This window comes from Musca domestica, unplaced genomic scaffold (genome assembly GCF_030504385.1).
Source record: "Musca domestica strain aabys unplaced genomic scaffold, Musca_domestica.polishedcontigs.V.1.1 62, whole genome shotgun sequence".
Classification (NCBI taxonomy): Eukaryota; Metazoa; Arthropoda; class Insecta; order Diptera; family Muscidae; genus Musca; species Musca domestica.
The window spans coordinates 3340987-3358811 of record NW_026712369.1 but is presented as its reverse complement, the minus strand read 5'-3'; the positions used below and the strand labels follow the sequence as shown (position 1 = coordinate 3358811).

The 17825-nt window shown below is 32.9% G+C and overlaps 1 protein-coding gene across 1 annotated transcript in view; it reads left to right on the top strand.

Annotated features, from left to right (window-relative positions):
- Positions 1–17825, top strand: part of LOC101890617 (angiotensin-converting enzyme) — a 331191-nt gene that overhangs the window by 11247 nt on the left and 302119 nt on the right. The window contains exon 7 of the mRNA XM_059129515.1: positions 1900–1998. Within this exon, the coding sequence (XP_058985498.1) occupies positions 1900–1998 (99 nt within the window). The remainder of the gene's footprint in view (positions 1–1899; positions 1999–17825) is intronic.

Genomic DNA, 17825 nt, shown 5'->3' with positions numbered 1-17825 from the left:
GGGACACTCTTGGGAGAGATAAATGGAGATTTTTGAAAATAAATGTACTAATGGGTACGAGTAGCACTAACTGATACAAAATGACACAATATTTTTACAAAGCGATTGATCAAAGACAAACTGTGGAATTTTGCATGAGGGTAACTCTTGGATGAAATGGGCGGGATTTTCGGGACTTCTTCTTTAAGTGTACAAAAAGTCCTAAAAGATACAAAATGGTACAAATTTTTATAGACAAATCGTTTAGAGATAGAGATACATTTAAGTGCAGAAAAAATGTTCTAAAAGGCACCAAATGGGACACAATTCTTGTATCAATCAATTAGAGCTGGTACTTTGAAATTTGGCATAAAAGTGACCTCTTGGTAGAGGAAAAGCGAGATTTTTTGAAAATGTGTGCTAATGGATATGAATAATACTAACTGGTGCAAAATGGTACAACTGATTCATTAAGCAATCAATCAAAGCTAACATTTTAAAATTTGCATGAGAATCACAATTTAATGAGATCCGAAAATTTATTCAGAACTTTCTCCTTTAGGGGTACAAAAAGTACCTAAAGGTACAATATCGTACCATATTGCAATTGAACGATAGGATAAATCTACAACTTTTAAGTTGAATGAGGATCACTCTTAGGTCGCCATACAAGGATCAATCCTCATGTATTTTTTTTTTTTTTGAGATTACAGTTTAGAACAGCGCTGAGGCCTGGCATTTGGACTATCATCGGGTAATATTTAGCTGGTGAAATCGACCACAATTTTGTGTGAAAAAATATAAAAATGTAGCTGATTTCGTTTTTTTTTTATATTTTCCCATTTTTTATACCCTCCACCATACTATGGAGGGTATATTAATTTTGTCATTCCGTTTGTAACTCCTTGAAATACTCATGTCAGACCCAACAAAGTATATATATTCTTGATCAGCGTAAAATTCTAAGACGATTTAGCCATGTCCGTCTGTCTGTCTGTTGTAATCACGCTATCTTTCGAACAAATAGAGATAGAAGGCTAAAATTTTGCAAACATGTATATTTTGCCAGTAGACAGGTTAAGTTCGTAAATGGGCCATGTAGGCCCAAGAAATCATATAGCCCCCATATAACGGTACCTTCCGATATTCGGTATTTTTGATGATTTTAGCGATATAATTCACCGGAATTGTTTCAAATTTGGTATTTGAAGTTCGTAGTGGATACTACAGCCTAAGGCAGAAAATAATCTATGTAGGTCCACGTCTTCGTATAGTCCCTATATAATGGTACCCCCGATATTCGGTATTTTGATGATTTTAGCGACATTATTTAACGGAATCGTTCCAAATTTGGTATTTGAAGTTCGTAATAGATACTGCAGCATAAAACAGAAAATGAGCCATATAGGTCCAAGTCTTCATATAGCCCCCATATACCGTACCCCCCGATATTTGGTATGATGATGATTTTAGCGACATTATTTACCGGGATTGTTTCAAATACGGCATGTGAAGGTCGTAATGGATACTTCAGCCCATGCCAGAAAATTGTCTGTTCAGGTCCACGTCTTCGTATAACACCCATATAACGGTACCCCCCATATACGGTATTTTAATGATTTTAGCTAAATTATAAACATATTTTTCTTCAAGTTTCGCATTTAAATATTGTAATAACTTATGACAAAACTTGCCTATGCAGGCCCACGTCGTCGTATAAGCATTCGGAATTCTTAAGATATTAACAGAATTTTTAACGGATTTTATTTTTTGGAAATTGCCAAATTTGTACCAAATGGTGGAGGGTATTAAAAGTTCGGCCCGGCCGAACTTACTGCTTTTTTACTTGTTTTTCAATAAAATGTAGATAATTTTACGTTGGGCGCCACAATATATTAATTTTCCTTATTTCTATTCTAGAGAAAAATATGGCGGAATAAAACCTCCAGTGCTGCGTTCGGAGAAGGACTTTGATCCTGGTGCCAAATATCATGTTCCCGCCAATATACCATATATCAAGTAAGTGCCATACTTAGTTCTACTTTTTAGGAAAAAAAAAACAAAACAAAAACCCAAAAAAGTATTTTTGGTTTTTTATACTCTAAAAAATCACATTTTCAAAAACCAGAAATTATGATTGAATTGCAAAAACAATGTTATGTTGTGCATCAAAATGTTATACCAAATGTCAAAATGTTGTGATTATATGAAGCGGAATATTTCAGTTTTCCTTAGGTACTATATTTTAGCAAAAATAAAACTTTAGGGGACTAAAAATCCCAGATGTAATTTCTTATATCGTTTTACAAAAGTAACAGCAAAAGGGAAAAAATTATGAATGCGGGTCCATGAATATGACCCTGGGATCTCGCTGTAGTTCGTGGTCGGAAGGCCTTGCCATGCATATTTAGATGTGTTATTATCTTATATTTAATGGCTCTTCTATAGATAGATGACCCTTTAAGAGCTCTTCTAGTGATAGAAGGCCCTTTAAGGGCTCTTCTATAGATAGAAGAGCCCTTTAAGGGCTCTTCTAGTGATAGAAGGCCCTTTAAGGGCTCTTCTATTGATAGAAGGCTCTTTAAGGGCTCTTCTGTAGATAGAAGGCCCTCTAAGGGCTCTTCTTTTGATAGAAGGCCCTTTAAGGGCTTTTCTATAGATATATGACCCTTTAAGGGCTCTTCTATTGATAGAAGACCCTTTAAGGGCTCTTCCATTGATAGAAGGCCCTTTAGGGCTTTGCTATTGATAGAAGGCCCTTTAAGAGCTCTTCTATAGATATATGGCCTTTTAAGTTCTCTTCTATAGATAGAAAGCTCTTTAAGTTTTCTTCTAGTGATAGAAGGCTCTTTAAGGGCTCTTCTATTGATATAAGGCCCTTTAAGGGCTCTTCTAGTGATAGAAGGCCCTTTAAGGGCTCTTCTAGTGATAAAATGCCCTTTAAGAGCTCTTCTATAGATAGAAGGCTCTTTAAGTTTTCTTCTAGTGATAGAAAGCCCTTTAAGGGCTCTTCTAGTGATAGAAGGCCCTTTAAGGGCTCTTCTATTGATATAAGGCCCTTTAAGGGCTCTTCTAGTGATAGAAGGCCCTTTAAGCTCTCTTCTAGTGATAGAAGGCCCTTTAAGGGCTCTTCTATTGATATAAGGCCCTTTAAGGGCTCTTCTAGTGATAGAAGGCCCTTTAAGGGCCTTCCGACCACGAACTACAGCCTGCATATTTAGTTTTGTTCTTATCTTATATTTAAGGGCTCTTCTATTGATATAAGGCCCTTTAAGGGCTCTTCTATTGATTGAAGCACCTCTAGGGACTCTTCTTTTGATAAAAGGTCCTTTAAGGACTCTTCTCTTGATAGACCACAGACCCTGTGGAGACCAAGAATGCATGCTGCATCCACATTCTAATTGAGTTATCCACAGCCGCTGAGGAAATGTGACCCAAAATAAGCTGCTCCGCTGAGTTGTTATAAGCTACCATATAAAGGAGCGACTTTAGAAAAGCCGCTCGAAGGGACCTTTATCGAGTCCAGTTGAGTTGTCAAAAGTCACTGGAGATTGAAGCTTGGAGACCAATACCACAGTGTCCGGTGATGGAGTCTCCTTGACATCCATCCAGAGAACCGTTCAGATTTCGTTGCAGACACCAATAACCGTTGTGCGAATTATATTCCCAGAATAAACCGAGGTAACGCCAGATAAACAACAACCATCGCCTTTTATGTTGACTTAATATCAGCGATTAAAATTTCTTTGATTTGAAATAATTTTTTTTATTGTCGACTTGCTGCCAATGCATTTTCGAAATGTATTTTTTCCTTACCTCCCAATTACAAAATTTACAAATGGTTTTTATTCGTGCTTCATTTAATGTGTCTCAATCAAATAAACATTTTATCTAAATAAAGACATACAATATCTCAATGCCTGTTTGCCAGTCCATACGTTAGACCATGAGACCCGTGCCAAAATGAATATGTGTGTTTGTATGTAAGTCCAACAGATGTTCCACAATAAATGTAAATTCCAAAATTGAAAAAATGCCGGGCTATCTTTTAATGCGAGCATTGGCGTAGTTGGATTTTAGATGAAAAGATCTTGGATTTCCAAGAGGACATAAATCCCTTAAATATAATATATATTTCTCTTTTTCACTCTCTGTCTCTCTCTCTCTCGCATTCTCTCCCTCATATCAGAGAATTGGATTTTAGAGAAATAAATTTTGGATTTTCAAGTGGATACAAATGAGATTTGTCAGGGTTGTCAGATTTTTTCTACTGCCATCGCCGAATTAGGCTCCAGAATTCGCCGAAAATCGCCAAAACGAAAATCCTTAATGCCTATTTTATACTGCATTTACCTTTTTTGTAATTTCCAATTAATTTATTTGAGTCAATTTTTTTCCAAGTAACTTGCAGGCACAATTTCATTTAAAAAATTATTACTGGTAAATGACCAATTTCTTTTTTCAAAACAACCTACCTATATGAACCCTATATCCACGAATTGTTTCTCATACCAATATTTCAAATTTTAACCATATAATTCCAAATGGTCCAAACTTAGTACTTATGTCCAGTACAATAAGTACTAAAATGTACAAAATTTGTTTGAGTTTCGAAAACACCTTTAGTTTGTCATCCTACACAATGTCAAGCACTCTCCCCCCAAATTTCAAATTTCTACCTCTATTGCTTCCCAAAATGCCAATGGTACTACTATTTAGTACTTTTGGTACTTTTAAGTACGTATTTGCAAATCTCCGTCAAGTTTCAACTAAACCGCACAAAAGGTGATTGTAATGCCAAATTTCACATTTCAAGCAGCATCCGTTCACGCAATGCCAAATTTAGTACCATTTAGTACCTTTCGTGTACATAAGTGCAAATTTCGAAAACTACCTCCATATCCCAATTTATGTCCTCTTTTGTAAAATATGACAAAATTGGAGTGAGATTAATACCGAAATGTACAATTATAACTATTTTGCTACTCTATATACTTTCGTACAATCTTTACAAAATTTAGTACCATATAGTACTTTTTTTCAAAACCACCTACTTATATCAATCCTATTTTCACGAATTGTTTCTCATACCAAAATTTCGAGTTTTAACCACAATCCGTTCACACAATTCTAAATGGCACCAAACTTAAAGTACATTTTAGTACTTATGACATGTACCATAAGTACAAAAATGTACAAAGTTTTTCGAATTTCGAAAAACCCTTTAGTTTGTCTATCCTATGCAACATCAAAGATGCTTACCCGAAATTTTAGATTTCTAGCTCCATAGGTTCCCAAAATACTAAAGATAATACTATTTGGTACTTTTCGTACTTTTAAGTACGCATTTCCAAATCCCGGCCAAGTATCAACCAAAACGCACAACAGGTGATCGTATCTACATATACTGATTCTACACCCTGACAGTAATTTAATTTTAAATTTTCAGGATACTAGCTCTATCGGTTCACCCAAAGCCAAATTGTACCGAATTTAGTACGATTTAGTACTTTTCGTGCACATGAGTACACATTTCCAAAACTACCTCCATATAACAATCCTACAACCCGGCAGTAATATTAATTCCAAATTTCAGGATTCCAGCTCTATCGGATAACCCAAATCCAGATTTTATCAAATTTAGTACCCTTTAGTACACAAATTGTACAAATGCCCATAACTACCCACATCATACAATCCCAATAGAAATCTTATTTCAGAATTCCAACACTATCGGTTCTCCCAAATATTTAAATTGTACCAAATTTAGTACCATTGCGTACACATAGGAACGAATTTCCAAAACAACCCACATATCCCATTCCAACACTCCAAAAGTAATTTTATTTTAAAATTTCATGATTCCAACTCTATCAGTTTCCCTAACAATTAAATTGTACCCAGTTTTGTACCTTTTAGCACACATAAGTACAAATTTCAAAAACTTCCTCCGTATCCCAATCCTACATTTCCACAGTAATCTTATTTCCAATTTCACGATATCAGCTCTATTGGTTAACCAAAATCAATATTGTTCCAAACGTAGTACCATTTAGTACACATAAGTACAAATTTCACTAACTACCTATACCATACAACCCAATAGAAATCGTATTTCTTGTTTTCAGGATACCAACACGATTTCTTCTCCAAAAATTTAAATTGTACAAAATTTAGTACCTTTTAGTACATATAAATACCATTTAGTACACATAAGTACAAATTTCCAAAACCTCCTACATATCCCAACCTTACATTCCCACAATAATCCGAATTCCAATTTCAGGATACCAGCTCTATTGGTTAACCAAAATCAAATTTGTACCACATTTAGTACCATTTAGTACAAATTTCATAAATACCTACATCATACAATCCAATAGAAATTTTATTTCACAATTTCAGGATTTCAACACTATCGGTTCTACCAAAAATTTAAATTGTACGAAATTTAGTACTATTAAGTACACATAAGTACGAATTTCCAAAAGAACCTACATATTCCAATCATACACCCTGACAGTATTTTTTTCCAATTTTAAGGATATAAGCTCTATTGGTTTATCCAAATTCAAATTGTACCAAATTTAGTACCATTTAGTACACAAATTGTACAAATGCCCATAACTACCCACATCATACAATCCAATAGAAATTTTATTTCACAATTTCAGGATTTCAACACTATTGGTTCTCCCAAAAATTTAAATTGTACCAAATTTAGTACCATTGCGTACACATAGGTACGAATTTCGCAAAACTACCTACATATTCCAATCCTACACTTCCACAATAATCCTAAATTCCAATTTCAGGATACCAGCTCTTTTGGTTAACCAAAATCAAAATTGTACCAAATTTAGTACCATTTAGTACACATAAGTAAGAATTTCCAAAACTTCCTACATACCCCAATCCCACAAAGTCTAATTTCCAAATTTCAGGATTCCAACACTATCGCTTCACCCAAATTGAAATTGTACCAAATTTAGTACACATAAGTAGAAATTTCCAAAACCTCCTACACAGTCAGTCCTGCAATACAATAGTAATATTATTTCTGCCTTCCAGCTCTATCGGTTCTCTCAAAATTCAAATTGTACCAAATTTAGTACCATTTAGTACTTTTCGTGCATATAAGCACAAATTTCGAAATCTACTTTTATATCCCAATCTTACACTTCGTCAGTAATTTTAATGTCAAATTTCAGGATTGCAGCTCCATTCGTTCCTCCAATTTCAAATTGTACCACATTTAGTACCGTTTGGTACTTTTCGTGTACCTAAGCACGCACTTCCAAAACTAGTTCCTTACATCGAAACTACTCATCTCAACCTTGATTCCCATTTCAAATTTCAAGCTTTTAGCTCTAACCGTTCACACGGTACGAAATGGTACCAAATGTAGTACATTTAGTACTGTTCAGTGCTTTTTTTATACATAAGTACGCACTTTCCAAACTACTTCCTTACATCGAACCTAGTTAAATCAACCTTGATTTCCATTCCAAATTTCAAGCTTTTAGCTCTAACCGTTCACATGGTACGAAATCGTACCAAATGTAGTACATTTCAGTACTTTTCGTTCATTTATAGTGCGAATTTCCAAAAACCTTTCGGTACATCTTTCAAATACTCCATCAATGACCCTCATTCCAAATTTAAGAGTTCCAGCTGTTCTAGTTCGTCAAATACAAAGGGTACGCTATTTAGTACCTCTCCTACCGTTCTAGTACGAATTTAATATTTTCGCTAAGTTTTTGGAATTGTCAAGTATTGGCGAGAATTTGCCATATCTGACAATCTTGATTCCTTTGATATAAAATATATCTTCCTCTCTTTCTCGCTCTCCCCCTCCCTTTCCCTCTCTCCCTTGCATTTAGATTTCCTAAATAACTTCCTCAAGAGCCTTTTCCGCAATGTTTTCCCATCCCCAGGAAAATGTGGACCATAACTTTTTTTCAAATTGTCAAGTATTTGGCGAGATATCACCATATCTGACAACCCCGATCCCTTAGATATAATATATCTTCCTCTCTTTCTCCTTCTCTCCCTGCCTCTCTCTCTCTCTTTCTTGCATTAAGAATTCCTAGATAACTTTTTTAGAGAGCCTTTTTATCAATATTTTCCCTATCCCCGGCGAATTATGGACCTTAGATATAATATATCTTCCTCTTTTTCTCGCTCTCCCCCCCTTTCCCTCTCTCCCTTGCATTTAGATTTCCTAAAGAACTTTCTCAAGAGCCTTTTCCGCAATGTTTTCCCAGTCCCAGGGAAATGTGGACCATAACTATTTTTTAAATTGTCAAGTATTTGGCGAGATATCACCATATTTGACAACCCTGATCCCTTAGATATAATATATCTTCCTCTCTTTCTCCCTCTCTCCCTCCAACTCTCTCTCTCTCTCCCTTGTACTTAGATTTCCTAGAGAACTTTTTTAGAGAGCCTTTTTATCAATATTTTCCCTACCCCCGGCGAATTATGGACCTTAGATATAATATATCTTCCTCTCTTTCTCGCTCTCCTCCCCCCCCCTTTCCCTCACTCCCTTGTATTTAGATTTCCTAAATAACTTCCTCAAGAGCCTTTTCCCGCCGTGTTTTCCCAATCCCAGGGAAATGTGGACCATATATATATTTTTAAATTGTCAAGTATTTGGCGAGATATCACCATATCGGACAACCCTGATCCCTTAGATGTAATATATCTTCCTCTCTTTCTCCTTCTCTCACTACAACTCTCTCTCTCTCTCTCCCTTGTATTTAGATTTGCGAAAGAACTTTTTCAGAGAGCCTTTTTAGAGATTTTTTCCCTACCCCCGGCGAATTATGGACCATCTACGCCCTTGCTTGAAATTTGCCCAACCGTTTAACTTGGCCACATCCACCTCAGCCATCCACAATTTTTTGGCATCACACACTCAATTGCCAGATGTGTGTTGCATTTTCGGTTTCAATGTTATTTGAGGCGTGTTTGCTGCTCCGATTTCCATTACAATTTTTGATTTGTTTTTGCCGGCAACATTGTTTCTGTTGTTGCAGTAATAACGTCTGCCGCCACATTTAATTTATGACTAGCCGCTAAAATTGTCACACAATTTGCGCTTCTTTGATTTTGCGCAAAATGACACACATTCGGCTATTATTTTGTTTTTTTCTTTTTTGCTTAGAAGTGTTGCAATTGTTGAGTGTGTGTTTTGGGAGGGGAGGAGAAATATTTGAAATTATTTATTTTTTTTCGCTAGCATTTGAATTAAATGAGCTGCAACCAAAGCGCATGCGCGCAATCCATTTTTTAGGAATTTTTAAATTTTTCTTTATTTGTGTGTGTGTGTGTTTTTTATTTTTTTTTTCTTGGAACTAGGTCAAGTGGAAAGAGGTATGCGGTAATTGAAACGAAAGATTTATTATTTAATGGAAATATGTGGCATTTATGTGGGGGAACAATGGCATGGATGTAGATGGCGCCCAATGTGGCGTTAAAGAATTTTCATGAATTTTATTAGTTTTCATAGATAATTTATCATTACTTGAAGCAATTGATATCTATAAATTAAATATTTTGTATTTAGTTTAATCTGTGAGCATTTTTATAGATTTTATTGCAATTTTTTCTATGGTTAATTGTGGTCCATTTGTATCCCTGATGTAACCTTGTTTTGAATTTGAGAGTCAACTATGTAGACTGTTAATATTGCCACTATTCTGAAATATTATTGTAATTTAAATACCTACCAAAACAATTCTGTGATTACAAATTTTATAGGAACGAAACAAAATTGAACTATACTCTTTTCATTCTTTGTGAATGCTTATGATCACTACTCCGCTTTTAGAATTCCATGACATCTTTAATTTCGATCCCTCTAGAAATTGAAATTTCTTTCTGTTTTACATTTAAAATTAGGAATAAATAGTTGATTTTATGGCGCCCAACGTAGGGCCGTAGTTTTTTTTTAACATTTTGACGATTTGTTATCCGTTGCATTGGCATTATGCCGCTCAATGTAGGTCCAATGGTTTTGGGAAATAGTATGAACCTAATCTATGAATAATGTAAAATTCAGACACCACATGTTTTTCATGAATGCTTAAAATGGCGCCCAACGTACATTTCTTTTAATTAACATTAAATATTGATGTATTGACATTGAACGTCTCGTGTAAATTCATGTAACATCATCGATGAAGCTAAAATATGAAATTTGCCCGGAAAAGTTTAAATTCCAATGGTGGTGAATAATGGCGCCCAATGTGACTCAAGCAACCTATTTGATTTAATGCAATAGTTTTCCGGACATACGTTTGCCACTGTGGTAATTAAAATGATATATAGTCACAAGAACTAATATTTCTTATAATAGCTTTGCAGAGATCTTGTAGATGGCGCCCAATGAATAGTTCCAAAGACTTTGTTGGGATTTTTGTGTCATATTAATATTGAAATTCAAATTTTTATATTATATTAAATTAAATACAACAGGACAGTTGTCAGCAAATCCAATTTTTTTTTTTTGAAATGGAATGCTAAAAATTATGCCCAAAAGAAAAAAAAAAAAAAATGATGTATTGATATTCAGGGCTGTCACAGAAACCATGTCGGTTTTGCTTATTGTCGTTTTTGTAAACCAATGTTGGTTTCATTTGGTGTCATGAAACCAAGTTGGTTTTTTCAATTTCGAATGTAAATAAAACCAATGTTCGAAACAGCTGTTGTTGCTTACATGTGTTGTTTGTTTATTTGTCATTGAAATATCAGTAAAAGTAAAGTAAATAAAAAAAAAAAGAAAAAAGTCGCTATAAATAAAGTAAGATGGCATCAGCAGTGGTAGTTTTTGTGTTGTTGGACGAAGAAAAGAGAAAAGGTGACGAGAAAAGCTCTTAGAGATTTCAGCAACCCACTGGAGTTGCCGGAGATAGCGTAAGTAAATTTTTTTTATTGTGAACTTACTCATAAAGCTGCATTGCAGATTTATGGTTTATGGTCCTTTAAAAATTCTTTAAAAAATCCTTAAAAAATCCACGTTTATGGTCCTTTAAATATCCTTTAAAAAATCCACGTTATAATCCTTCAAAAAATCTTTAAAAAATCCACGTTTAAAGTCCTTTAAATAGCCTTTAAAAATTCTTTAATAAATCCACGTTTAAAGTCCTTTAAATAGCCTTTAAAAATTCTTTAAAAAATCCACGTCTATAGTCCTTTAAAAATTCTTTAAAAAATCCACGTCTATAGTCCTTTAAAAATTCTTTAAAAAATCCACGTCTATAGTCCTTTAAAAATTCTTTAAAAAATCCACGTCTATAGTCCTTTAAAAATTCTTTAAAAAATCCACGTCTATAGTCCTTTAAAAATTCTTTAAAAAATCCACGTCTATAGTCCTTTAAAAATTCTTTAAAAAATCCACGTCTATAGTCCTTTAAAAATTCTTTAAAAAATCCACGTCTATAGTCCTTTAAAAATTCTTTAAAAAATCCACGTCTATAGTCCTTTAAAAATTCTTTAAAAAATCCACGTCTATAGTCCTTTAAAAATTCTTTAAAAAATCCACGTCTATAGTCCTTTAAAAATTCTTTAAAAAATCCACGTCTATAGTCCTTTAAAAATTCTTTAAAAAATCCACGTCTATAGTCCTTTAAAAATTCTTTAAAAAATCCACGTCTATAGTCCTTTAAAAATTCTTTAAAAAATCCACGTCTATAGTCCTTTAAAAATTCTTTAAAAAATCCACGTCTATAGTCCTTTAAAAATTCTTTAAAAAATCCACGTCTATAGTCCTTTAAAAATTCTTTAAAAAATCCACGTGTATAGTCCTTTAAAAATTCTTTAAAAAATCCACGTGTATAGTCCTTTAAAAATTCTTTAAAAAATCCACGTCTATAGTCCTTTAAAAATTCTTTAAAAAATCCACGTCTATAGTCCTTTAAAAATTCTTTAAAAAATCCACGTGTATAGTCCTTTAAAAATTCTTTAAAAAATCCACGTCTATAGTCCTTTAAAAATTCTTTAAAAAATCCACGTCTATAGTCCTTTAAAAATTCTTTAAAAAATCCACGTCTATAGTCCTTTAAAAATTCTTTAAAAAATCCACGTCTATAGTCCTTTAAAAATTCTTTAAAAAATCCACGTCTATAGTCCTTTAAAAATTCTTTAAAAAATCCACGTCTATAGTCCTTTAAAAATTCTTTAAAAAATCCACGTCTATAGTCCTTTAAAAATTCTTTAAAAAATCCACGTCTATAGTCCTTTAAAAATTCTTTAAAAAATCCACGTCTATAGTCCTTTAAAAATTCTTTAAAAAATCCACGTCTATAGTCCTTTAAAAATTCTTTAAAAAATCCACGTCTATAGTCCTTTAAAAATTCTTTAAAAAATCCACGTCTATAGTCCTTTAAAAATTCTTTAAAAAATCCACGTCTATAGTCCTTTAAAAATTCTTTAAAAAATCCACGTCTATAGTCCTTTAAAAATTCTTTAAAAAATCCACGTCTATAGTCCTTTAAAAATTCTTTAAAAAATCCACGTCTATAGTCCTTTAAAATTCTTTAAAAATCCACGTCTATAGTCCTTTAAAAATTCTTTAAAAAATCCACGTCTATAGTCCTTTAAAAATTCTTTAAAAAATCCACGTCTATAGTCCTTTAAAAATTCTTTAAAAAATCCACGTCTATAGTCCTTTAAAAATTCTTTAAAAAATCCACGTCTATAGTCCTTTAAAAATTCTTTAAAAAATCCACGTCTATAGTCCTTTAAAAATTCTTTAAAAAATCCACGTCTATAGTCCTTTAAAAATTCTTTAAAAAATCCACGTCTATAGTCCTTTAAAAATTCTTTAAAAAATCCACGTCTATAGTCCTTTAAAAATTCTTTAAAAAATCCACGTCTATAGTCCTTTAAAAATTCTTTAAAAAATCCACGTCTATAGTCCTTTAAAAATTCTTTAAAAAATCCACGTCTATAGTCCTTTAAAAATTCTTTAAAAAATCCACGTCTATAGTCCTTTAAAAATTCTTTAAAAAATCCACGTCTATAGTCCTTTAAAAATTCTTTAAAAAATCCACGTCTATAGTCCTTTAAAAATTCTTTAAAAAATCCACGTCTATAGTCCTTTAAAAATTCTTTAAAAAATCCACGTCTATAGTCCTTTAAAAATTCTTTAAAAAATCCACGTCTATAGTCCTTTAAAAATTCTTTAAAAAATCCACGTCTATAGTCCTTTAAAAATTCTTTAAAAAATCCACGTCTATAGTCCTTTAAAAATTCTTTAAAAAAATCCACGTTTAAAGTCCTTTAAATAGCCTTTAAAAATTCTTTAAAAAATCCACGTCTATAGTCCTTTAAAAATTCTTTAAAAAATCCACGTCTATAGTCCTTTAAAAATTCTTTAAAAAAATCCACGTTTAAAGTCCTTTAAATAGCCTTTAAAAATTCTTTAAAAAAATCCACGTTTAAAGTCCTTTAAATAGCCTTTAAAAATTCTTTAAAAAATCCACGTCTATAGTCCTTTAAAAATTCTTTAAAAAAATCCACGTTTAAAGTCCTTTAAATAGCCTTTAAAAATTCTTTAAAAAATCCACGTCTATAGTCCTTTAAAAATTCTTTAAAAAAATCCACGTTTAAAGTCCTTTAAATAGCCTTTAAAAATTCTTTAAAAAATCCACGTCTATAGTCCTTTAAAAATTCTTAAAAAAATTCACGTCTATAGTCCTTTAAAAATTCTTTAAAAAATCCACGTCTATAGTCCTTTAAAAATTCTTTAAAAAAATCCACGTTTAAAGTCCTTTAAATAGCCTTTAAAAATTCTTTAAAAAATCCACGTCTATAGTCCTTTAAAAATTCTTTAAAAAATCCACGTCTATAGTCCTTTAAAAATTCTTTAAAAAATCCACGTCTATAGTCCTTTAAAAATTCTTTAAAAAATCCACGTCTATAGTCCTTTAAAAATTCTTTAAAAAATCCACGTCTATAGTCCTTTAAAAATTCTTTAAAAAATCCACGTCTATAGTCCTTTAAAAATTCTTTAAAAAATCCACGTCTATAGTCCTTTAAAAATTCTTTAAAAAATCCACGTCTATAGTCCTTTAAAAATTCTTTAAAAAATTCACGTCTATAGTCCTTTAAAAATTATTTTAAAAAATGTTTTTTTTGGGAGGGTTTCATTCCAATAGGACGGTTTCATTCCAATTTTCATTTTCGAGTTTTTGAAACTTTTTCAAGGTTTTTATGTGCAAAAATAGTGGATTGTTAAATAAAAATATTGATAATCCAGGAATTACAATTTTTTTTTTCAAATATAACCAGGGGTTGCTTTTTTACGTACCTTTTTACCAGGATCTTCGTGCAATATTTCTATAAGTACAATCTGTTGTAGATAGTGGTCCACTTCTTCCGGTATCTCCCACACAAAATTTTGAATATCCTTAAGCTCATAAAACGCGAAATTGATTACATTCAAACTTGGTACATCTCAATATTTTCATCAACACAAGATCTGTTATAAAGATGGTAGATATCGGACCATTTTTCTGGTATCTTCACCACGAAGGGTCAAAGTTACGGTCATAAAATCCGAAATAAGCATTCGATTGTCTTCAAATTACGTACATCATAATATTTTGAAAAATTAGCTCATAAAACGCGAAATTAACATCTGATTCTATTCCGACGTGGTACATCTCAATATTTCCATTAACACAAGATCTGTTATAAAAATCGTAGGGATCGGACCATTTCTTCTGTTACCTCCCCCACGAAGAATCAAAAATTTGAATAATTTTATAGTCGTTATATAAAATCCGCAATAAGCATCCAGTTCTCTTCATATTCCACACATCCCATTATTTCTATTAACACAAGATCTGCTGTTAAGATGGGCTGGGGTATCGGTCCTCTCCTTCTGGTACCTCCACCACAAAGGCTCTAAATTTTGAATATCCATGAAGCTCATAAAAAGCGAAATTAACATCGGATTCCATTCAAGTCTTGGAACATCTCAATATTTCCATCGGCACAAGATGTATTATAAAGATGGTCGAGATCGGACCATTTCTTCTGGTACCTCCCCACATAGGGTTCAAGATTTTGAGAAACAACACGCTCAAAGAAAGCGAAATAAGCATCCAGCTCTCTTCAAATTTCACACATGTAAATATTTTTGCTAACACAAGATCTGTTGTCAAGATGCTATATATCTGCGAACCCCTTCACCCACAAATGGACACAATTTCAATAATTTTTTCTGTCATAAATTGCGAAACAACTCAGCGATTCTTTAAAACTTGCTATATCTAAATATATTTTTCTCAGCCAGAATCCTGAGATGAATATGGAATTTATGATTTCCCATAAATTTGATATAAATGTTCGATTTTCTTATATATAATAATATTTATATCATATTTATTTAGGTCCGATACGAAATGTACAATATTGACCTGTTCTTTCAAAATCCAGTCCATAGAGGGTCAAGAGTTTGAAAATTCGTAGCAGAAGTCAAAATATTTTAAAATAATCTAACATTGGCAGAGGGTATACATCTGTCGGCAAAACCGACCGATACTTTTTTACTTGTTATTATTACTTTTTATACCCTCCATCATTCTATGAAGGGTATATTAACTTTGTCATTCCGTTTGTAACATTCAGTGTAAAATTCTAAGACGATTTAGCCATGACCGTCTGTCTGTCTATCTTTCGAACGAATTGAGATAGAAAGCTGAAATTTTGCACACATGTTTATTTTTCCAGTCGGCAGGTTAAGTTCGTAAATGGGCCATGTAGGTCCACGTTTACATATAGCCCCCATATAACGGTACCTCCCGATATTCGGTATTTTGATGATTTTAGCCACATCATTTACCGGAATTGTTTCAAATTTGGTATTTGAAGTTCGAAATGGATACTACAGCCCATGACCGAAAATTTTCTGTACAGGTCCACGTCTTAGTACAACCCCCATATAACCATAGCTCCCGATATTCGGTATTTTGATGATTTTAGCGACATTATTTACCGGAATTGTTTCAAATTTGGTATTTGAAGTTCAAAATGGATACTACAGCCTATGACAGAAAATTGTTTGTGCAGGTCTCCGTCTTGGTATAGCCCCTATATAACGGTACCTCCCGATATTCGGTATTTCGATGATTTTAGGTACAATACCCACCGAAATTGTTTGAAATTTCGATTTTGAAGTTCCTAATAGGTACTACAGACTGTGACAGAAAATTGTCTGTGCAAGTCCACATCTTCGTATAGCCCCCATATGACGGTACCTCCCGATTTTCAGTATTTCGATGATTTTAGCGACATTATTCACCGGAATTGTTTCAAATTTGGTATTTGAAGTTCGAAATAGATACTACAGCCTGAGACAAAAAATTGTCTATGCAGGTCCTCGTCTTCGTATAGCCCCCATATAACAGTACCTCCCGATATTCGGTATTTTGATGATTTTATCGACATTATTTACCGGAATTGTTTCAAATTTGGCATTTGAAGTTCTAAATGGATACTACAGTCTATGACAGAAAATTGTCTGTGCAGGCCCACGTCTTCGTATAGGTCCCATATATCAGTACCTCCCTATGTTCGGTATTTTGACGATTTTAGCGACATTATTTACCGGAATTGTTTCAAATTTGGTATTTGAAGTTCGTAATGGATACTACAGCCTGTGACAGAAAATTATCTGTGCAAGTCCACTTCTTCATGTAGCCTCATATGACGGTACCTTCCGATTTTCAGTATTTCGATGATTTTAGCGACATTATTAACCGGAATTGTTTCAAATTTGGTATTTGAAGTTCGAAATAGATACTACAGCCTGAGACAAAAAATTGTCTATGCAGGTCCACGTCTTCGTATAGCCTCCCATATAACGGTACCTCTCGATACTCGGCATTTTGATGATTTTAGCGACATTATTCACCGAAATTGTTTCAAATTTGGCATTTGAAGTTCGTAATGGATGCTACAGCCTGTGACAGAAAATTGTCTGTGCAGGTCCCCGTCTTCGTATAGCCCCCATATAACGGTACCTCCCTATGTTCGGTAATTTGATGATTTTAGGTATAATACCCACCGGAATTGTTTTAAATTTGGTATTTGAAGTTCTAAATGGATACTACAGCCTATGACAGAAAATTGTCTGTGCAGGTCCCATATAATGGCACCTCCCGATATTCGGTATTTCGATGATTTTAGCGACATTATTCACCGGAATTGTTGTAAATTTCGTATTTAAAGTTTGTAATAGATAATACAGAAAGAAAATTGTCTGTGCAGGTCCAAGTTCTCGTATAGCCTCCATATAAAAGTACCTCCCTCTATTCGACATTTTTATGATTGTAGCTTCATTATTCATCGGAATTGTTTCAAATTTGGCATTTGAAGCTCGTAATGGTTAATACAGCCTGTGACAGAAAATTACCTATCCAAGTCCACGTTCTCGTATGGACCCCAGATTTACGGTAACCCTCTATATTCCGTATTTTTTATTTATTTATTTTAGTTTTATTTATTTATTTATTTTTTTTTTTTGAAATTTCCAAATTCGTTCCAAATGGTGGAGTTGAAGTTCCCGACCCGGCCGAACTTGCTGTTTTTTGATTTGTATTTTTTTTTCAAATTTTTAAAATAATTTCAACATTTTTTTTTAAGTTTCAATAAAATTTTTTATTTTTTTATATTTTTTATTTATTTTTTTTATTTTTTATTTATTTTTTTATTTATCTCTTTTATATTTATTTATTTTTTTTATATTTTATTTTTTATATTTTTTTCTTCGATATCCGTTCTTTTAGTTATTTTTACGCCCCAAAGATTTCAAAAAATTCAAAACAAAT